General features: G+C 50.1%; 1 protein-coding gene across 31 annotated transcripts in view; it reads right to left on the bottom strand.

Annotated features, from left to right (window-relative positions):
- LRRFIP1 (leucine rich repeat (in FLII) interacting protein 1) overlaps positions 1-22,213 on the bottom strand; it is a 76,404-nt gene that overhangs the window by 42,479 nt on the left and 11,712 nt on the right. For 12 of the 31 annotated variants that reach the window (XM_005863712.2, XM_014537620.1, XM_014537619.1 and 9 more), the window contains exons 2-8: positions 17,548-17,634; positions 11,930-11,947; positions 8,761-8,808; positions 7,171-7,215; positions 6,551-6,601; positions 5,308-5,346; positions 1,518-1,577 (exon numbers count right to left, since the gene is read on the bottom strand). In XM_005863712.2, coding sequence (XP_005863774.1) covers positions 1,518-1,577; positions 5,308-5,346; positions 6,551-6,601; positions 7,171-7,215; positions 8,761-8,808; positions 11,930-11,947; positions 17,548-17,634 — 348 coding nt within the window. The remainder of the gene's footprint in view (positions 1-1,517; positions 1,578-5,307; positions 5,347-6,550; positions 6,602-7,170; positions 7,216-8,760; positions 8,809-11,929; positions 11,948-17,547; positions 17,635-22,213) is intronic. The other 19 variants (XM_014537613.1, XM_005863703.2, XM_005863705.2 and 16 more) reach the window with 8 other exon arrangements.

The raw sequence follows: 22,213 nt of genomic DNA, 5'->3' as shown, positions 1-22,213 counted from the left end.
CTGCCCGGATCTGCCCAGCCATGCTGCTTGCTGCATTAGATGTACGTTATTGGTTCTTCAATCATCATACTTCTTGATTACTTATTAAATCAGTTTTATATCCAATTTTACTCTGCGGTGCACAGTTTTACAATCAAGTTCTTTTGTATTTCTAGAGGCATTACTTAAATCTTAATAACTCATAAAGCAGACTTTTATACCAATAACATAAAAACCAGAGGTTAAAATATTTGGCTGTATTTGTAGAACACGGAGCCTGATGTCTCCCTGTCCTGTCACAAAACGTGGCGACCACGTGTGGGATGTTCTAGAGAGAAGGTGATATTGGCCTGAAGTTAGGCTAAAGAGCTTCTACAGCAATTTCCAACTCTCAACGATAAGACTTCGTGATCAATGACGGTGAACCGACGCACTGAGGGTGAAAAGCTGCAAACTAGTCAATACAGCCCCGACGGGCACACTGGGGCCCTCAGAGACCCTGTGGCTCCTGTCCTGAGGGCCAGCAGGGCACAGGCTACAGGACACGATGGTGGGCCTCGTGCTCTGTCCCAGAGTGGACAGAATGTAAAGAAACATGTAACAGGCTGGAGGAAGGCCACAGGAGGTCTGTGCAAAGAGCACGTAAGTAGGAAGGCAGCCTGTAAGCGGGAGGATGTTTTCTTAGTCTGGAAGGAGAAAAGTGGACAAGAGACAGAGTATATGCAATCCCTAACAGGCAGGAGGCGAAACTTGATCAGCCCTTTCAGAAAGCTAATGTGGGGCTGGGTGACCCCTTTGAAACCTGACCGCAGAACTTAAGTCTACTTATGACATAGCTTAATATAATTAAGATAAATTTAAAGAAATACTATGTTACACAACTAGTAAAAGAAAGTGAAGCAAACATTAAGTACAGGAAGAGTTTACATAATTTAATGTACGACAGATCTGCAGCAGGTCATGAAACAATTAAAAATGTAGGCAGTTTAGCCTTTTGAAATGCACAGAGACCTCCCTGATAAATGCCCAGGCCTCCCCGGCTCCTGCTTGGTCCCTTCCTTCTCCCCTCCGCCCACTCCCTAGCCCCCCAGGATGACTCCCATCTGCCTCCAAAGCTGGTATCCAGGAAAACACAGGCTCTGCCCGTCTTTAAAATCACAACTAGAAACGTGGAAGGTTGGAAATGTCAAATTTCAGCATATTTGAAAGCTGAACGTACATAATATACACATTATACACATACGGGGCCATAAAATAATGAAAGAGCTAATCTTTAGTTCTAGACCTTTTAAACCTAGGGATTCTTATCAATATGAATCTCTTACGCTACCACTTAGAATGTCAGAAGACTAACATTCTGAGAATGTTTCCTAGTTGAAAAACATTAGCTCTCATTCTGTCATGTGCTGGGTGGCGGGGGGAAGGGGGGAGAGAACCAGTGTAACACAGAAACAAAAGCAGCTAGATTGAGCAATATTTTTAAAAAGCTTCGCAGCAACCTGTTTGAATTCTGTGCCATGCAAATGTACTGTACTAACCCTGCCAGATCTTCTGCTCAGGGGCTGTGATCCGTATAACTCTCCATCGTAACCATTTGTCTGTTTCAATGAAGAAAAGAAGAAAGTGACATCAGCACACAAATGAAGGCAGATGATAGACAGATACAGATCAGCAAGGAAGAACCAACCACCAGGTATAAGGGGAGCGGGTGAAAGGGAGCCCAGGACAGCCTCCACCTCCCATCTGCTCCTCTGCACCCCAGGAAAGCCCACTCAGTGTCACTTGTAACTACAGGGCATCTGAGCCTTAAGGCAAAATCCCTCCTATGGATGAAGCCCGTGGGCCTGGGCGCAGTAGCTTTTGGGCAGTTTCTTCTCTTTCCCAGCTTGATGGCCGTGCTGCGGAAATCCCAGCGCGCAAGAAGCCTTCCTGCCAGGCAAGGGGGGTCATGGTTCGGCCCGAGCCAGTCAGTGTTCAGTTCTGGGTTCGGGGTTAGTCCCTGATAATTGTGGCCCAGTATGAAGTTTTATTCAGAAAATTCAGATACAGCTTCTATGCAATCTATAATGAAATGTAAAAGTTCGTCATGGAAAAATAGTAGGATACATCCTCTACATTCGTTTTTCATGCATCCAGTCTTCCTATTTTCCCCCCAAAATAAAATCTGAGGACATATTTCATAATTTGTCCTCCAGGAAAATGAGAACGATCAAGTTCAGTATTGCCGGCCGCTTCTCTTCTCTGCTCCCAGTTCAAGTTCCCCTGACCCAACGCGCTGGGCTGTCTAAGCTGCGCTCATTCATCTACGAGGACGTGTCTGCTGATTAACAGCTGTCAAGTGACAAAGACATACCAGCTCTGGTGACAGAGAAAGGAGGGGCAGGGCACAGAGCAGGCAAGAAAGGCGGGAGATACCAGGGGTCACGGACACGAGTCCAAATTCCAAACAGAAGCTCTGTCATGTGACCTTAGGTTATTTAATCCCGGACCCCCTCTCCCTGGGCTGCGGAGTTGTGCATAGTAATATATACTTTCCAAGGCCACCGTGAGGATCAGATCTGATTAAAACGGGAGGGGAGGCGTTCGCCCATATTTTGCAGCCACGACATCAATGCAGAATAAGTAAACGAATTTCCGGACAGATTATAAATCCAGATTCACGGAACCTTGACTATAAAATTATGTATTTACTTCTGATACGACTAAAAAAAACCCCAACAACAGACCAACTTGAAGTTTCTAGATCAGAGTTTGTAGAAATCCCTCAGCATTCAATTTGAAAACTCTGGGGGAAATATTAAAATTTCTGAAATAAGTTTAACAGAAAAACTGTTTAGAGATGGGCAGGAATTTTACTCAGTCTCATTTCGTCTCTCAACTAACATAGAGTATGTGATCCGGAAACCCGCGTCAGGGACTTGAACATTTCAGATCTCAGGCGCATTCTCCTGCTATCTGTTTAAAAACTAGTTTCTGGAAAAAATGTAACCATGAAGGCTAAAATGAACCCACTCTGGGTAACCTTTACTGTACTATCATGAGTGAGGAATAAAAATGGTTCACATATAAACACTGCATCTCCACTGCTGCTGAGGAAGCGCGGGCTGCTGTAGGCAAGTCTTCCTTTTGGTCTCATTCTCTAATGGCCAGCAGCACGGAGCAGAGGGTGGGTGGGGGCCGGGGAGTGGTCCTCTCTCACCCATCACCCTTTTTCTTTCGGCCTTTCATGACCATGCAGGGAACTCTTACTTTGAGGGCTTTGGGGAACACACCCTTTTCTGGTGGAAGAGAATTCTGTCATGGGGGATATATTCCTAGGACAGATTCCCAAATCTATGGGCTCTTAACCACACCTCTATAGTGACAGGCACTTGGACCTTCTGAGAGACACCAGCTATGCTCCTCCAGGTGGTTTTGTGTGTTGTATGTTGATGGGTGGGGCTGCTTTATGTGCTGTGGTAGGGTCAAGAGAGCTGAAAATCAGAATAAGAAGTTCACTGACAGAACTTCCTTAAGTCAGACCTCTGATGTCCAACCAGCCTGTTCTATGGAATCATTTCCCGCACTCCAGGCTGTGCAGGCCACCTGCACTGCGGTCACCTGGGCTGCCTCTGAGGACCGTGGGCCCCGGCCCAGGAAATCGGAACCCAGGGGCCCGGGAACATGCATTTTGATGAGCTCCCCGGGTGAGTCTCACATGCAGAGACATGGGGACACACTGCTATCAGAGAGGGCACTGGGCATGCACAGGTTAGCATTTTCTAAAAGAGGAGAAACAAGACACAAGAATTACTGCTTCACCAGAACCCATCACTCTAACTCGTGACTTGTGATTAGTCAGGAAGCGCACAACCACCGCTCAGTGCTCGCAAAGCACCCACGAACTTCCACCCGCAAACTTCACACTTGCCCACGCGAGACTCAACTGTTAGCTTTTCTGATGAACAATGTGAGATTATTATTCTAACGAGGCAAAAGACGGCTCGCCTTCAAGGGCATGAGAGATGGGGAACAAAAGAAGAAAGGCAAAATCAAACTCCCACGCGCACTCCCCGATGCCGGGAACTTGGTTGTAAAAAGGAGTGAAAAGGAAGATGAAAGTGAGCGCCAGAAGGTGTTCCTGACTGTCAACAACACATACACGCTTCCGCGCCACTGGGCCGGGCCCCAAAGGGAATCCACTTTCAGTTGGAAACAAAAAGGCTAAAAATCTAGAAACGTGTCACCAATACATTTAATGACTTAAGGAATAGAAAGGTGGTGAGAGTGGTCGTGTCACAGAAAAGCTCTCGACGCCAGCGTCCCTGTGGAAGGTGGCCCGGGAGACGCTGGGAAGAGCGCTTTCTCAGTCTAATGAGGTGCTTCTCACCTCCCACCGTCCACAGCAGGCCCCAGTGGCTGGACCTCAAGGCTGGGCTGGACCTCGAATCTCTTAGACAACCCACGCCCGGAGTTCTCCTGCCCTTACGTGGAGACAGCAGCCCCATTAGGAGGCTCCAGGGATCCAGGGTGCTAGGTGGGTGGATGGCATTATCAACTTAAAAATAAAAATACCTATTTTTAAACACAGATATTTGCTAAATAATTTGGAAATGCAATAGAATGAATAAAGCACAAATGCTTCTAGAAAAGTTCCCAAGTGAAGGATGTGCGACCCGCTCTCAGAACCACAGAACCGAGCCACGTTCATGCCCAGCGCACTTTCTGGTGAGATGGGATTTTCTTCCGTGTGGTTCACGCTTATGGGCTTCGGAAAGCAGACAGCACAGAAACTCCTGGATAGACGTAAGAGAATACTTTTGAATTTGAACTGAAAGCCTTCTTTTTGTTGCTGGAACTGGGGTCTTTCTGGCAAAGGAGCCCGGTTGTATGTTTAATTTGAATGGATACAGATTAGAAAACAATGGACTTTATGAGATAAATGACCTTAAATTTAATATTTTAAAGGAACTACAGTTCTTGATCTGATTTGAGTTCCTTGAAGGCAAGACATCATCTTTTCCCTTGGGATTCAGAGCTGCTGGCACAGTGTGTGGCAAACAGCTGGTGCTCAAACAGTGTGTGCATGCCAGTCTGGGCCCAGAACCCAACCAGGAGGGTCAGAGGGCGCCCAGGAGGCTCCAGAGAGAAGACCAAGCACTCTGGTCTGCACCCGCCTCTGGCCCGCGGCCCCCAGGTAGAGACTGGTGGGTGGCATGTGTGTCTTTTCTGACAAAGATGCACTCGGCTTTTTAGACAAACACGCATGAGGTTAGTGAGGACACCGCCGGTTATTATCTGTCACACGACACCATTAGGATCACACGGCAAGTCACCCAAACATCTCACCCAGCCGTAGGGACCCCCAGACTCCAGGTCAGGCTGCGACTGCCAGAGTAAGGATGGACCAGGAAAACGGCAGAAAAGAGAGGTGCCAAGAACCAGTTAAAAACCAAGTAAGACGTAACAAAAACAGAAAACAGGCAATACTGGACATCTTAACAAAATTATATTTTTATCATGCTTTCTAGGAGCTCATGTATTTGCAAAAGGAATTACGTTAGAATGATAGCTACCACAAATCCCATAATGTTAAAGAGAACTTCCACGGCAGATGTTGCTGTAATTCCTAAAATCTGAAGCAGTTAGAGCAATTTTAACTCCTCTAAAATCTGCCTCTGGCAACTGCAAAGAAATGAAACAGTGTAGCCCCTTCACAATTTACTGTTAGAACAGCTGAATCAAAGGCATTTTTAGTGCCTACAAGAAGTCTAGGTGTGACATTGCTTTGGTTGCCATGGGGACTTAAAACAAGCCTTCTGCTCTTGGTGGTCCTTAAGTCACACATGGTGGCTGCATGGAGCCCTATGACCACCAGCAGTGAGGGGCAGTTTTAGCCCTTTGGTAAACTAAACTGGCACTCACAAATTAATTCAATGCCTTAAAAACACAGTTTCCCTACTTCACTTCCCAAAGCACACAAATTTTTCAAATATAATTATGAATATTTTTGGAAAGTTCAAGGAAAATATGTTGTTGTGTTTATTAGCCACTAAGCAACCGTGATGAAGAGATTTCACCAAGTCGAGGAAAGGAGCGTTTCCTGGAGGCGAGCAGACGCAGCCCCACTTCCCCCCAGGCGGCCTCCGCAGAAACATCACTAAGAATGACTTTCACCGACAGTTACTGAACCTGAGATTCAGATGCGGCCGGGGAGCATGTGTGCAAATGGCACATGACTGGCAGCCTGCTCCTTCTCACTCGCCTTTATCCCACCAGCCACGCCCAGCCAACTTCACCAGGATGTGGCAGTTCTGTGATGTGGACAGACATACAAAAACACTGTGACCTCCACTCCTGGAGAAAGACACAGCCCAAGTGCCTATGCTTATGCCCCTCACTGCTGGTGTAATCTTTCTACAGCAGCCAGGAAACACCCGCCATTGCATAGATCTTAAATAAGTGCCTTGTCAGCTGGATATTGTCTACAAGACTACAAGGGGTACTGAGCAGGACGTGCGAACGCAGGGGTGAAAAGCGAAGGGCTTGGCCATAGCTGAACCATGCAGACGCGAGCATTCAGGTTACTGACCCTCAGGCTTCCGCGACTACCCACTGACACTCGCTCATCTTCATCAGAAGCCTAGCAAGAGAAAGGATGAAACAGGCATGAAGTGACAGTGCAACACAAAGCAGCCCACGCCAGCTCTCGACCGGGGGCGGCTGGCCGGACACCACAGCAGTGGGGCCGACTGGCAGCCTCCGGAAAGCTCGGCGGCCTGAGCCGAGGTCCAAGCCAGCTCGGGCTTTGTGCGCCGCTGTTTACAGCAGGCTGTTTCCAGATAATACGGCTTTCGATTAATTTTATTAAAGTGCTGTATTTACTTCACCGGAGTCTACGACGACGTAGCCTCGATGCACATTATTTTGTGAAGTGTTCGTGGGTATTCGATAGCAAAAGAAGCATTAACTGTTATGAATATAGTAATACTCAGAAATTTCTCAAACACTCTCCCCTCCCCAAAGTTAGGTCAAAATGCTAAACGCTGAGTTCATAGTCTTTGTTTAGGTAATAATATCAGTATTAACTTCTTTAATAAACATGACTGAGGCAATATATATATATATATATTTTAGTGATATATATATCACTAAAAATACAAATTAGATTTCCATCCTAACGCCTAAGTAGTGAATGAACGCAGTACTAACCGAGGTGTTCCTTCTGGATCTGCGCGAGCAGCGCTCACTGTCTTCCTACCAAAGGAGGAGAGAGCAAAGGAGGAGAGAGCGTGAGGTTAGAGACAGACACAGGGAGGCTTTGACAGTCCAGCTATGCCTCCGCACAGTATTCCTGATATAAATGGCACACATTTCCTCTGCCTTTGCTTAGAGGCTTCACTTAAATTGCCGGCGAGAAATGTTTTCTTCCAAAGGGGGGTATTGAAGCATGTGAATAATTGGCATATTTCATTTTGGCTTTCAAAACAAGTGTGTGGTGGAGGGGAAGCCGAGCCTTAATTTTTTTCTAACCTCTAAAGTCTGGTCCATGTCAACCCACCCACTTTTTTTTCTTATATTCAGAACCTTGCTCTCCTCCCCTTGGGGGTCAGAAGAGAAACCATGTCCGTGAAAGAGCCATAAGGACGCACGCTCTCTGGTGTACTGCGTGCGTTCCCAGATGCAGTTTCCACACCGGGGCACCCTGAAGCCGGCACGGAGCTGCTCACAACGATAACTAGCAGCCTTTCTCTTCCTCGGTGGCACAGAAACCAACGACCCCTTTCAACAGTGTCCTGAGACTGGCTACAAGGACATCTGCCTGTGCCACCCAAGCCTAAAACGATGGCTCACACACTGTGAAGGTTGTAGTTCACCATTTTTTAAACAGTGGAAGTGTGTGCTCCTTATATTTCCAGAACTGCCTTTCGTATTTTATGCAGGCACCTGTGATGTTAGGAAGAAATTTTATGTTTCCTTAGATTATTTTATGTATCAGGGATATTTAGCAGGACATTTCCACACTGGCCAGATTCTCAAGTGCTAAAGGTATGTGACAATGACCAGGAGGCTGGTGACAAGGACAGGAGGAGGGGGCACACTCAGGTGCATGGGTGAATGATGGGAGAAGCCATGTCCTCTCGGGACCATGGACAGCACCCAGTGGGCGGTGGGCCACCCACACCCTCCTGTGAGGGTCCTAAGACAGGGTAGGGGCGAGCTAGCTCTCAACTGACATAGGAGGATAGAGAAGCTGTTCTAGGAAATGGTGAGAAGGTACAGGAATGTTTTCGCCACAGAACAGGGGTTTCAGTGGGAATATCGGGTGAGGTGGGGGCGGGGCAAACATTGAGGGCAGGTAAAGGTTGGAATGAGGGTAACCGGCCAGCCGACGACAATAGTGAGAGAAGGAAATGGAGCATAATGTGGCCTCTGGGTTCCAACCGGAGCCCGGGAGGTAGGATGGAAATGGGTGAGTCTTCACGCCTGGGACACACGCCTGGCCCGAGTGTCCCTAGTGGACAGCACTCTGCCCCAGGAGGCCAGGGGGGCGCTGACCTCCACAGACACTGGCCTGGACTCTCCAGGAGTCAGCTGCACAGACCAGACCGAAGGCCTGGCCAGGGCCCTCCTACCCAGGCCTCCGCCGGGAGGTAAACAACCAGGCCAGACGCAGGAGGAATGGCAGGAAACCTCTGGGGATTAAATTATGGTGCAACAGGAATCTATTTATGTAATTAAACTGTGTAACAATCAAATTATAAACCATGCAAGTTTCTTAAAATCGTATCCAAGGCCTACCATCCACTGTTCGATGTCACCCCATTTCGTGTACAGCCCATAATATTTCTAGGGACAGAAAGGAAAGACAATTAGGCGAGAAGGGAAATGGTAAATGCAAAGGGAGCTGTGTGACATGCATTCCCAAGCTGCTGCCCAGGCCACATGGTGCGGGGAACACGCCAAGACAAAGCAGTGAGGCAGCGGAGCTGGGACACACCCCGCCCACCCGCTCCCACCTGCAAGCCCAGGGAGCCAGGACGATGCATTCCTGGGGCCCAGGGGGCCTAGAGACCAGGATGGACACTGAGCCACAGCACTTGCAGCCCCCGTACTGGTTCCGAGGGGCGGAGGCCGACAGCAGTCCTGTGTCACCACAACAGGAATGAGAAAATGTAGCGGAAAGGGGGCAACTGTGATCACCCCCCGATTTCTGGCGCACTTGTTCCTGCTCTCTGATACCCATGCTGAACTTACAAACTTTGGGTGTCTTTACAGCTACGGAGGGGGAGGCCTTTGTACCGGGAACAAATAATGTTTGCAAGTTACGTTCTGATTTTCTGTAGCGAATGCCTCCATGTTTCCACCTGGCTTGTCTAAACTACGGCGGTCCAAGTTAGAAAAGCAGATTCAGACCGGCTGTCCCTGTTACTAGATACAACAATTCCAAAGGCAGGGGGACCCCAGGTACAGTTTAAAGAACGGGGTTTTACTCTTCTCTTTGCCCTGAATTTCCAAAGAGAAAATCAAGGAACAACCAACCACACCTCTGTAACGTAGATGTGATTTTCCTCTTTACACAGTAAAACCTTCTCATCAGAAGGGTAAACAATAGGTGTGAGAAGTAAAACGAACTGTTGGGGTTATTTTACAGGGACCACCACCTGATGCTGCTACAGTGGGTTCAGTCTCCGTTTCTTTCGAAGGGCGGCCAGGTTTAAGGTCCCCAATGGCCTTGCCCCTTTCGCTTAGAGGTGGTGTAAGTGGAGAATTGGAAGAGGAAAAATCGGGAGGAAGAATTTAGCAACGCCTTAAAAACTCAACCAGTACAGAACTGCAGTATCAAAAGTACACGAGCCCAATCTTTTTCTATGAGTGATGTGCCTTAGACTATAAATCGCGACAGGAAAGACAATTACACACTTCCCAGTCACGTTTTAACATCAAATTAAGTAAAATCCAACAGCTTGAAGCTATTGTGCATTCAACTAATATTAGCCCAACTCTCACTCCTGGATTCCAGGTTAAGTATAATGTAATGCCATCGACCTCCTTTATCTTATGGCTTAATTATAAAGACAGGAAATGGGTTTTTAAAAAGGAGAAGGGCCTATATAAGTTCACAAAATATGATTTAAATCCCAAAAGTAGTCTCTATGATCAGTTTTCCTATTATTCTTTTTGCCAATACTACATCAAGTCCTGCACACTACCTATTGCTCTTTTCATGATAAAAACGAGAACCAGTATCCAAAGCCTTCCATCTAGTTCATGGGTGGCCTGATAAACAGCGGCTGTAACTCTCGCTGTGTCTCCGAGTCATCCCGTGGAGGGGGGGAGACCCCAGAAACCCACAGCAAGTGCAGTTGCTAGTTGCCCTGGCGCTAGCTCGCAGGCCAGCACAGCGGACTCCAGCAAGCACCCCGCACTTCAGAGGTGAACTAGTAGGGTTAGCCGGTGAGTCATGCAGGGGAAGGGAGGGCCGGACGAACGCAGAAGGTGCTTGGCTTTCAGAAATAGCTTTGATTCCATAGAAGAGAAGCCATCACTCCAAGCAGCCGAACAGGCTGGAGAGAACACTCCCTGCCTCCCTGTCCTCGTCCTTGCAGTGACCTTGGACCCATCTTTATTATACAAACGTGTCTCTGCTTCTGCGCGGAGGACCAGTTTCACTCCGCATACAAATTTCCATTCTGGCCAAGTTCTAACCGGTGGGTGAGTGAGAAGAAAACAATAGCGATCTCGGGCGAGCAGCGAATGAGTGAATCCAAGTGGCAGCTAGCCGACCGTCTCCTGTGTCGGTATGAGGACAGTCATGCCTGCTCTGTCGGGTACAGCCAGGGTTCCCGCCCTCCTTTCACCTGCCGCCTCTGCCCCGAGACTGTACGTGTGACTGGCTCTAGCTTCAGGTCACATTTTAATTCTCAGACCCCACAAAATCTAACAAAGTACACAGAGATGCTGGTGCCTACTTAACTGATGCCTTTACCCTCTTCCGGGTGGTACTGATGCAGACGGGGATGGGGCAGGACAGGAAGGCATTTCAGGGCTGTAGGTAGTGAAGGAACTCAAGGGCAGCACTTTAAATAGTGTGTCGAAAGGGCCCCCACGTCCTAACCTTTGAAGTTAAATGTAATTATTAGCTGCTCTAAAAGAAAGACATAGTTGTTCTTTACCTAGAAAGTGAGTAAGTGCATAAAAAGAAACTATAGGTGTCATATGTAACAAACGAAACCCATTTATGGGGAGACTGTGTACACGTTCTATAAACTCTATAAACTCCCAGGGAACCTCTCACTCCTCCCTTCATTCCTGCTGAATCAGGCAGGGGTCATGCACCTGGTGTTTTTCTCTTTAATTTCCGTGTCTGGCCTGCTCAGAGCATGTAGTTCTGAACCTCGGCTGCTTCTACAAAACACTGGGAAACAGCCACACATTAGCCCTCTCAGTGTTAGGACAGAGGCAGGCTGACAGGAAGCTACAGAATTGTTTTGTTAGGTCATCATTTTCTTTTCTACTCAGGATTTTTAATAGTAAGGTAATAATCTCTTAACATATGGTAATGTGTACTGATGTTTTTAACGTTTTCTAATAAAATTATATGGAAGGATAATCTTTCCCTTTAAATACCTGATTTCAGAGGATTTCCCAAATTCTGAAATGTGATTTAATTTTGTCCTAGAATTCATTTTTTCCCCCTCAAAGAAACAGTTTTCTGATTTCTTGAGAAAAACGAAGATGAGGAAAGCATTCAGCACACACACATGCGTCCGAGGAGAGTTGCTCTTCGCAGACACAGAGGTGGGGACTTAAGCATCCTGTTCAAGTCGCTTCACGCACAAAGCAGCGAGGGAAGCAGTGAGGACTTTTATGTATTTTCAGCGAAAGGCGTTATTTCTGAAAAGCGGCCAGGCCCTTGGCAGGAGAAAACCAGTGCATGCAAACAGAAAACCAGGAACGGAGAGCCTACCTTTTGGACCTGATAGATCTACAGAGAAGGCAAGAGAAACAGGAAGAGAAATATAAAATCCAATTTAAAAAGCAGATACATCAGACAGAAAGGCTTTACAAGTACCTAGATATATGAGTAGAGGTACATTGGGGGAGGGGGGAGACTGTGACTAATTGGTAAAGTATGAATTAAAAAACGTTTGAAGTCTCATTGAAAGAACTGGTCATTTCATAACTTATCTGACATTCGTTACAGATCTATCAGTAGAACACGGCGCGCTCACCTGAGTCTCCATGAGAATCCTGGTATTACTCTAAGGCAGAAGTCTGTAACCTGTTACCATGAATGGGACAAAGGACTTCGTCCTCAATTTAAAATTTCTCCTCACAGCAATAAAAGTGTAACAAAAAAGTACAGAAACCTGATCAGAAAGCGAATGGGTCAAACCCACAAACCGTAAAGAGCGGTGCCCTCCTGTTCTCTCTCCGGTGGATACAGACAGAACACCAGGAAACCTCCAGCTAAGCAGAGAGGCCCTAGAATATAACTGAAATGTATCTTTGAAAAGCCTATTATCATACGTTGACACAGCAGTTTGCTTCAGAGGTTTCTCCTAATCTTGTAGGAATCACTAGGTAAGAGATACCTGCTTCACTCACTCACTCAGCCTACGAAACCCGGACTGAGTCAGGCATTGTTCAAGGCACTGCCAAACGGCAGGACTGGAAACTTGGCATTTCTAGCCTTACATGGGCGAGCACAGGTGTGTGCACTCACCGTTAGGACTATTTCAAACACAGTATCCCCAACTAACTGTTTCCGTTAGGACTTCACCATTGTTTTCCTATGAGTGTAGGTCCTCAAGGGAAATAAGAGGTTCACTTGGATTTCCCAAAGAGTATCTACATATCTTCTTCCTTAGCAAATCCTCACAACGCTTAAACAGCCCCCAGAGCGAAGCTAAGGAAGTCAGCTCTCCCCATCTGAACTGGTGACGAGGCCAGTTATGGAGGGCGCTCACAGGCACACCCCACGCTCCTCACTCCCGGACGTGGTCAGATCACGAAACAGCAGGAGAGCAGCTACTGCTTCCCTGTTCTCTGTGAGACTGGTTAATAAAATGGCCTATTCTGTGTGGATGATACTGTTCCTTCAGTTCAGCACCAAGGGAAGAACTTGTTTGGCAAGGTGTGCTTCCCCCTGCGAAACGACGGGGACTGTGCGGCTCGCCCCCGGCCCCCTTGGCTTCGAGTGCCGGCACGCTCACCGCCAGTTTCACCCCACGGTTAACGTGCCGACTCTGCCCTCGGTTTCTGTTTGCTTTCACTGCTGAGCATACCCCGATTCTGAGGCAGAGGGTGTCCTGGGAAGACTGCAAGCTTTGCAGCTTTTCCAGATCTGGATTGAAATCTTGGCCATTTTCTTGGCTGCGGGTAAAACCATCCGCCTCTCCAAGGCCTGATTTCCTCACCTGCCAATAAGACTCAGACTCCCCCTCACAGCCCGTGAGCGACAGTCCCCAGCCCAGCGCTGCCACACGGTGCCCCCGGGCTCCAGGATGGCCCTGCCATTCCCCTCTGCCCCACCCAGTTCTCGGGGACTAGCAGTAAAAGACACCTGTTTTATCTCAAATGTACACTTTCAGTGTGATCTTTCCTACTCCAAAGGCCCTGCATGCATGAGAGCAAAGTTGTCGCCCGTGTAAGTCAGCGCTGCTGGGCTCATGTGATGGCCATGAACCCCAGGATGAAGCCGGGCCTCCACCCCACCCTGCACCCCTGCCCGGCTCTGGGCTCACCTGCCAGGTGCCACTGGGCTTTCCCGCTCTCGGCTGCCTTCATGCAAGGTCCCCACGGGCTGTGCTGACCCGAGTCCCTGTCTCCCCTTCCCCCTGAACACACACACTGGTTGTCACTGCACAACCCGACCACTCACAGCGTGGGGGCCGGTCTCCAGGCCTGCAACCCGACCCCAGTGGGAGTTCAAGTTCAGCAGAGGAGGCGTCTTCACGGTGTCCCTGCCCGTCCGTGAGGAGTGTGAGCACGGACAGACACACGATGCACACGGGACAGATAAACAGTGACGTGACCCAAGGTGTTTCCTCACAGGGAGGCCACGCCCCCTCCCGCTCCTCCCACGGCTCAATCCCACTCTGCTGGGGAGCGGAGTGCCCAGAGGACTCAAATGACCAGACTGCCTTCGTGTGAGACGTCCATGAGCTTGAATCGACAAAAACCTCTGGCCCCTGTGAACCACTGAAGTCTTTCCAATGGGAGTGAAACCCACCGTCACGATGAGGAATTTCAAAATCTCAATGCCATCTACCGACCAAATGAGACGTGTGTGTATGACTAAGGGAGGCAACGGTGGCGTTTTTAATCGGGTTTCCCAGGTTTTCTCTGCAAAGCCCAAGATACTTAGCAAGTACCAAACACCCGAGGGCAGGCCAGGCTTCACGGGCCCTGGGCCCTGTAAACGCTCAGGTGCCGGCCCCCGCTGTCCTCGGGGTGCCCGGCCCTGTGTGACAGCCACCGAGGCCCCTTTCGCACTACCAAAACTAAAGGGCCGGGACTTAACAGGCAGGGTTACCTTGGGTTGTAGAATTAAAATGAAACAGAAGACGACTTCCTTTGACTCAATCAGAGAAACAGGGCTGGGTGTTTAAAGGAGGCCATTCAAACACACGGTTTCTTGGCTTAATTCCACTTCATGTTTATTCTCTAAATCAAGAACTTTGCAAAGAACTTTGCAAGAACCTGCTTAGGTTATCAAGTGCACATTTAAATTAATTCGGTCTGTAATTAAGGAGAGGATAGAGTTCATCTAAATGTGTAATTTGGAAGACAGATATGTACACACAAGCATGTCAAACTCCCAGTGGGTGGGTTAAGGCATGCGGCCCGCCGGCCACGAGTTTGACATGCTTGACATACATTGTAACTCATTTTCATCTTGATTTTGTACAAATGTTACACTGTATACTTGGTGAAAGTCACTTTCTCTTAAATGTGAGAAAAGCTATAAAAACGATGACTAACACCACCACGAACACCGAAGGTCGGGCCCCTAAGGCTCACTGTCCCCTCTCTCCTGAGTTGTTGGTTCAGCCCCAATAACAGAGCTCAGGGGACAGTTCAGGGAGGAGGGGAGATCCCGTGTTGAAACTCAATCACCGTGGCAAAACCTGGCACAGCAACAAAAACTTGGGACAAATTCTTCTTAGAGCTCTTTTAAGACCTTGATATAAAAAGGACTGGGAACTATTGGAGAACTGGAAAAGCCAATCAAAACCATTAGCCACCGAGAGGGTGGGAGGTTCCTGGTACTGGCACTTGCCTCCACAAATGGTGATGTATCCTGAGAATGGGCTTCTGCCCACCGTGTGGGCACCCTGACCTCTGAGGCCCTCTGCCCAGATGACCACTGCCCACCAGGGAGCGCCCTGACCCCCTGCTGCCGTTCTGATTTCCAGAGCAGAGGGGAGGGGCTCCCAGGGCTTGCAAGTATCTACTGAATGAACAGAAGTATTCAAAGGGACATCGACACCAGGTGGTTTGAAAAAGCAACTTGTCATTTAAAATACCCAGCTCTTTTAGTTCAGGCTAAAAGAACTATTCTGTTGGGCGGCGTCCAATGACTGTGATGTATATCAGAGTCCGTCCGAGTGGGCAGAGGCTGCTGGTGTCAGGGTGGCTCCTAAGCTCAGGCGACACCCTCTCAGGTATGTGACGAGGGCCTGCTCAACAAGACCTGCTCCTTTCTCCACGTCCCGGCCCACATAGTTGACTTCGGATTTGAAAATGCTTCTTTGTATGAACCTCAAGAGTCACTCCAGGTCAGGCTCACCCCCCTCCCCCACCCCGAGTTCGTGGGCGGGTACTGATCAGGTTCCAGTCCTTGCCCTCAACCGAGATAACGGACAGGAAGGTGCTTCCAGAGAATCATCGGGCCTCAGGAAGTTTCAAAGTCCGAATCATTATTTCCAACTTAAAACTGATCAATGCAGTTCTAGGGGGCAGGGCACTGAGAAAATACTAAACCCACGCTTCTTCCAGTGAATTAAGAGAAAAAAGTACAAACCATGAAAGCACTCAGTTAATTCCAGAGTCAAGTATCATGGACACCAGAACTTGCTTCCAACTGTATTTGCATTTCCAACAAGAGGGGAACGTGGTGACCTGCTTTCAAACACCTGTTGAGCCCATATTCACACAGAAACACAGCACAAGCACCACTACAGTACAGTCCCTGCCCAGCACGCTGCGTGGGGCGCGGCCTCTCAGGGACCCGGACATCTGCGCTTGAGTTTCTAATGACCTTCTACCGATTCCTCAAACCACAAGGAAGGTTTTCCTCCCCATACTCACCTCTGGCCGTGCCCCTCCCACAGGGACACACCTCCACAGGGAGTGACAGTCCCCTCAGGCAGAGAGTGACCCCGGGTCACCCATGTCTGGAGCCTCACCCTACAGGAAAGTGCGGAATCTGCAATGGTTTTAAGAGAAACTGGAAATCCAGATTTTATTTTTTCTTCCTGAAATCTCACAAGTTTTAAAACATCGGCTGGACTTTCATAATTTGCCTGTGGGAACCAAACAGGACTGTGTACGCAAACCAGCCCCGGGGAAGGCAGCTGGCCGGCTCTTTCCAACACACCACACTCAAATTTTCTCAACAAGCAGAGCCTTCGGTGGGGCCTGGGGCGGACGGTCTCCAAGGGCGTGGCCCACAGGGTCCCCTGGTCCCCCAGCGAGGGACGCCCTCATTCCCCAATGACCTCAAGGTCATGGAAAAGCCCTGGAAAAGCTCAGAGCTCTAACTGCCAGGTAGAGAGCCCTCAGCTGTCCACATGACTTCTGGCTCCAGCTCGAGATTATGAAAATAATAGCAAACACCTTTCACAGGTGTGTAAACACATCACTATCCGCTCTCCCGGGGGGGAGGGGGCGCAATTTCTTCCCTGGCTATTGCATCCATGGCGTTTATTCTGTGCTCTATACTACTCTCGGGCTTCAGGCTTCATGAAAACTATTAAAAAGTGTAAAACAGGGAAGGGTGGGTGGTGGGAAGAGTTTGTACACATATAAGCATAACCCATGGGCACAGACAACAGGGTGGTGAAGGCCTGGGGTGGGCAGTGGGCAAGGACTATAAGGGGTCAATGAGGGGGAAAGGGGACTTATCTAATACTTTCAACAATAAAGATTTAATTTAAAAAAAGTGTAAAACCACAATAAAGATTTAATTTAAAAAAAGTGTAAAAACATTTTTAAACAAAACAGTTTAGTTAGTATAAAAACATAATCATCTGTTCTTCTTTCATATTTTTAATTCAGAGGATCGGGATTCTCTCAGAAGTAAGACCTTGAAGTGCGGAGCCAGAAAGCCAGGCTGGGCGGATCTATGCAGGCAAGTGGCTCTGTCCGGATCCCGCAGGTCGGGCGGGCGGGCGTCAGGGACAGGCACGTTTGGCATCTGTGCTATGCACCCTCCCTGGCCTGACCTTGAACAGAAGTCACAGGCACAAGTGCGTGCTGATCATGAGCTGTGTCAGATGGACAGGTGCCTCTGCACTCGCACGCTCTACCTAACATTAAACCGCCCGTGAAAAGAACCAAGGAAGAGGTCGGCATTACCTCCTTCTGCTGCCGCTCCAGCTCCTTCATCCTGATCTCTCGGGCCTCCGCGCGGGCCGCACGCTTCGCTGCCAGCCGGGCCTCCGCCTGAAACACACCCGGAAATTGTGTTAGAACATAGACCAGGGGCCCCTTCCAAGTACCTGGGTAACAAGGATGCTACTGAAAGAAAACCTTGTTCAGAGGTTAACGAATATACAGGAATGCATCGCAGACTCCTAAGAGTTAAAAGGGTCAATGGTAGTGGCAGTTACGAGTAATAACGACAGTTGCCATTTATGGAGCCCTTACCAAATGCCGCAGGCTCTAAGGGCTTTAGTTATATTAGCCATGTGCTCCTCCCATAGCTCTATTAAGCAGTTACTGTTACTGAATAGTGCTATTAGGTAGATACAAGTTAAAAGGGTCAATGGTAGTGGCAGTTACGAGTAATGACGACTGCTGCCATTTATGGGGCCCTTACCAAATGCCGCGGGCTCTATTCTAAGGGCTTTAGTTATATTAGCCATGTGCTCCTCGCATAGCTCTATTAAGCAGCTACTGTTACCGAATAGCGCTATTAGGTAGATACTGTTAACATCCCCAGGTTATAGATGAGGGGACTAAGACACAGAGAAGGTGAGTAACTTGCCCAAGGTTACCCAGCCCATAGGTGGCAGGACTGGGCAGCCTGCCTTCCTTTGAAGATACAACAGATTAACGCATGAAGCGAAACATTTGAGCAGGATGGGAGCACGGGTCACTGGTTCAATCCCTCCCTTTACAGAGCAGGAAGTGGAGGCTGGGAGAGGCTGCCAGACATGTCCGAGGGCACGGGGCTGGGACTCTGACCCAGATTTCCAGAATTCCTGTTTGGTCACCTCTCTACAACCCTGCTGCCCTCAGCTTCCCTTTCAACACCTGCAGTGCTGGGAGCCATCTTTTCCAAGACCAAGACCAGAGCTGTTAGAAGTGTTACATTGAAGAAGAACCTATCTTTCAGCCTGCGGCTGTTTTTTCCGTACTCTGCTTGCGTGTATTTAAAATGTCTGACCCGGGCCAACCAGGGCCAGTGAACCTGGCACCTGAACGCTGCTTCGTGCTGCACAACCTCGAGCTCACCCGCTATTCAGGAGGCGAGTGGCACAACCTGTCAGGGTCTAGGTCCCCTGGCGTCAAACACATTCCGCCTTCCATCCACTCAGTTTTCGGGGTTACCCTGGCAATTCTTCCTCCAGATCTGTAGACGTATTTTTAGCCGTCCCACTGTTCCCCGAAGAACCTTAAAACAGGGCCACTGGGGATGGCACCAGGCTTCCGGGGTGGTGGGTGGGCCAGCGCGCAGTGAGGGGGCCGAGTGTTGAGTCACACAGGGTCTCCCCAATGGTGGGCTCCCGCGTGGCAGGCTCATGTCTGGACGGCGGGTCCTGGTGTCAGGGACATCCATCACCCCATCCCAGGCTTGTACTGAATTAAGTTCATCTTCTTTCTAAATTCTCATCTAAGAGGAAAACTGACCACAGCTGAGCTGTCAGCGGTTGACTGGCTAGCTCATGTGGTTCCTTCGAATCAAGGTGTCAAAATCACAGCCATGTCAGCACTTGATTCCTCACTGCCATGTTCAATTTTCTGAACAGTGTGAGGGGCAGCGCCAGAGGGGAGGGCAGGGAAGGTTCATGACACTGGCTGCAGTGCTTCCTCCAGCCCCATGGACCGGCCAGCGAGAGGAGGACGCTCACAGGGAGGGCAGCCGCCGCCCAGCAGCCTGTGGGCTCAGTGTCTACACTGGCTCAGACCAGGTGGCCACGGCCCACCAGCTGGGCGGGACCGGGAGGGGGACTGGGGAAAGAGAAGGGAGGGCATGGAGGAAGAAGGGGAGTGGGATGTAAGAAAGAGGAAGGGGCTGTGAGAGGAGGCAGAGGGAGACAGGAGTGCGGTGATGTCCCAACAGACCCCAGCTACCCAGGAGAGGGCTTCTGCTCGGTCCGCCGTCCCCTCTGGTCCTCACGTCCAGCCCATGTCTGTCCCGCCCCTGAGGACAACCCCTGATTGAAGGACATGAGCTTGGTTGATAAAGGAACCACACGAACAAAACCAAGTTATAGAATAAATTCCTTATAAGGACACAGCCAGCCAATCTCAAAGACAGATCAACTTGGTCCACAGATGATAATTTAGACAGGAGATAAATGTGCAGTTCCATGCAATTTCAAATCCTGGCCATGGCCGCCCCGTGAAGCACCCACGTGACTCACACGCGGACAGCCAAGCGCTCAGGATGCAGGAGGTAAGGATCATGCTTGTGGGGCTCTGGCCGAGGACCCGAGGCCCCTGGGGGTCTGTGCTGCAGCACAAAACCTGTGCACAGGCAACTTCACCAGCGCGAGGCTGCTATCAGCAGAATAGCCCCAACGCCAGCCGGAGATGCCTCCAAGAAAAGCGCGGGAGTCCTCACCACGCTTCATCCTAAGACACGACATTGCCAAGAACATGAAACAGCCCGGCACGGAGCACAGGAGATAACGATCACTCACGTGAGAGTACATCTGATATGGGCGAGTCTTTACATGAACAAAATTATAAGATGGCAATGGTCCGCCACGGTGACATGCAAACCCAAATTCATCCCCTCCAGTCGCCTGAGCCCGGCCCTACCCTCCAATTGCTGTCGGTTCAGGGGCCAGTGGGCCTCAGGCCAGCGCTTCCTCGGTGCAGGGCAAATCCATCACCGTCGACACTTGTGTAAAATACACACTTGCACGCTGAGGTCACAGCCATGTCAGAGGGTTTGAGAGTTTCCAAATGCTACTTTCACTTTCTGTACTTGGCTTGCAGGGGGCCACCACTCACCAGCCGTCACCAGCCCAGGTCACCAGCCCAGGTCACCAGCCCGGCCACAGGAACTCACCGCACTGCCCAAGGCCCGGGAAGGACTTTCAAAGTGCGGTTTGAAAGTCTTGGGATGCAGACAAAGCAATTGGTGACCATGAACAAGGGACTAGTGCTACAGTGGGGGTGGAGGGGTGGAGGGAACTTAACCCAATGCTAGTGTCAGGCGGGATTCCTAGGGGACAGAGCCCTAAGCCAGACCCTGAGGAGCAAAGAGGAGAGAGCCAGGGCCAGGGAGTGTGGGATGAGGGCATGTGGCCCCGGCGGGAAGTCCCCAGGGCTGGGGTCCAGGCCCAGCCCTCAGCTCCTGTATCTGGAACCTTATCTTGAAGGAATGTAGAACCACTGAAGGCTTTTAAGCAGGAACACAGCAGGGCCTGACTTTTGACTTAGAAAGATCTCTCTGGCTAAAAGTTGGTGCAGGAACAGGAGCGGGGAGGGCAGCGGGAAGCCCCCAGCAAGTGAGAAGAGACTGCTTTTTGCTTTTGGGCGGATGGGCGAGCCCGTGAACATGAGCGGGTGGGGCTGGCTGAACCGCAGGCCAAGGATGAGGCACAGCTGTGAGGCCACTGCGGGAGGTCAGGGGCCCGCGGTCCCAAAGAGACCCACGTGGTCCCAGAGGCCAGACAACCCTGGAGAAGAACCCCACCTGGCCACCACCCTGAGACACATGCACAGGATGCTCACCAAAACCTGGACACACCTCCCACCTCCAAGGCCCGGGGGTTTTGGAGTTGGGGTATGGCCTCTGTGTTACCCGCCCCCAGTCCCCAAACTCAAGGGAGATGGCACGAATGAAGGAAAGCAGACGGATCTATGGAATTTAGGAGACAAAGTATAAACTGCTCGGGGTGTAAAAAACAGTTTAGACACAGGACCGTGACACCCCCCAGCCAGCCGTCAGTGGGCATGTGCTGGCCGCTCCATTGACGACTTCGCCCAAGCTCGCTCTCGACCTCTGCGGGCTCTCCAGGCTCTGGTCCCCAGCAGCTCCTGACCAGGGGCCTGCTGCATGGCCCCAGGGGCCTAGGCCACTCTCTCCCCTGCTTGCAGGCGGTGGCCACAAGCCCGCAGCTCGTCCCCTCAGCCTGAGGTCTGGGCCCTGAACCTTCCCTCCTCTGCCCAATACCATCCTTGTTGAGATGCACATTCAAATATTTGAGGATGAAATGCTAGGGTTTTGCTCAGATTTGCCTTCACATAACCTGGGTGGGGACGCTGGGGTCCACATGGCTGTAAGCGGACGGTTGTTGGGGCTGGAGGTGGGACGTGGGCTCTTTAAACCAATGGCTGTCACAGTGTCCTTCCCAGGGCAGGGGCCTCACGGGGACCTATCAGAGATGCAGCACCTGAGGCCCCACCCGGGCCCCCTGAGTCAGAACCTGGGGGGAGGCAGCCATCTGGGCTTCCACATGCCCCCGCTCAAGTGTGGGGACCTCTGCTTTCTGTCATCCCAATTACGTCTGGTTGTCTGACAGTTTTCAAATAAATAGCAACATTTTTGGAAGGAAGGAAGGAAGCGGGCGGGGGCGGGGCTGAGGAGGGGGATCTGGAAGGGAAGGGGGGTACGGATGACAGAAGGAGGGAGGGTGTGAAGGGAGAGAGGAAGGAAGGAAATGAAGGTGCCCCAAACCGAAACCATGCCCACTGCTGCTGGAAGGTGGCCGGGGTTCTGCTGCTACAACGTGCAGTGTTGTGCCCCCCACCCAAGAAAACTCTGGTCCCCTCTATGTTCTGATGGAGGCACTGACCAGCCAGGGCTCCTCTGATGAGATCCAGGCTCCCTGGCTTTCTCAGG

The sequence above is a fragment of the Myotis brandtii genome, unplaced genomic scaffold, assembly GCF_000412655.1.
Source record: "Myotis brandtii unplaced genomic scaffold, ASM41265v1 scaffold180, whole genome shotgun sequence".
Lineage (NCBI taxonomy): Eukaryota > Metazoa > Chordata > Mammalia > Chiroptera > Vespertilionidae > Myotis > Myotis brandtii.
Note: the sequence above shows the minus strand (reverse complement) of the source record. Positions and strands in the feature narration are given on the sequence as shown.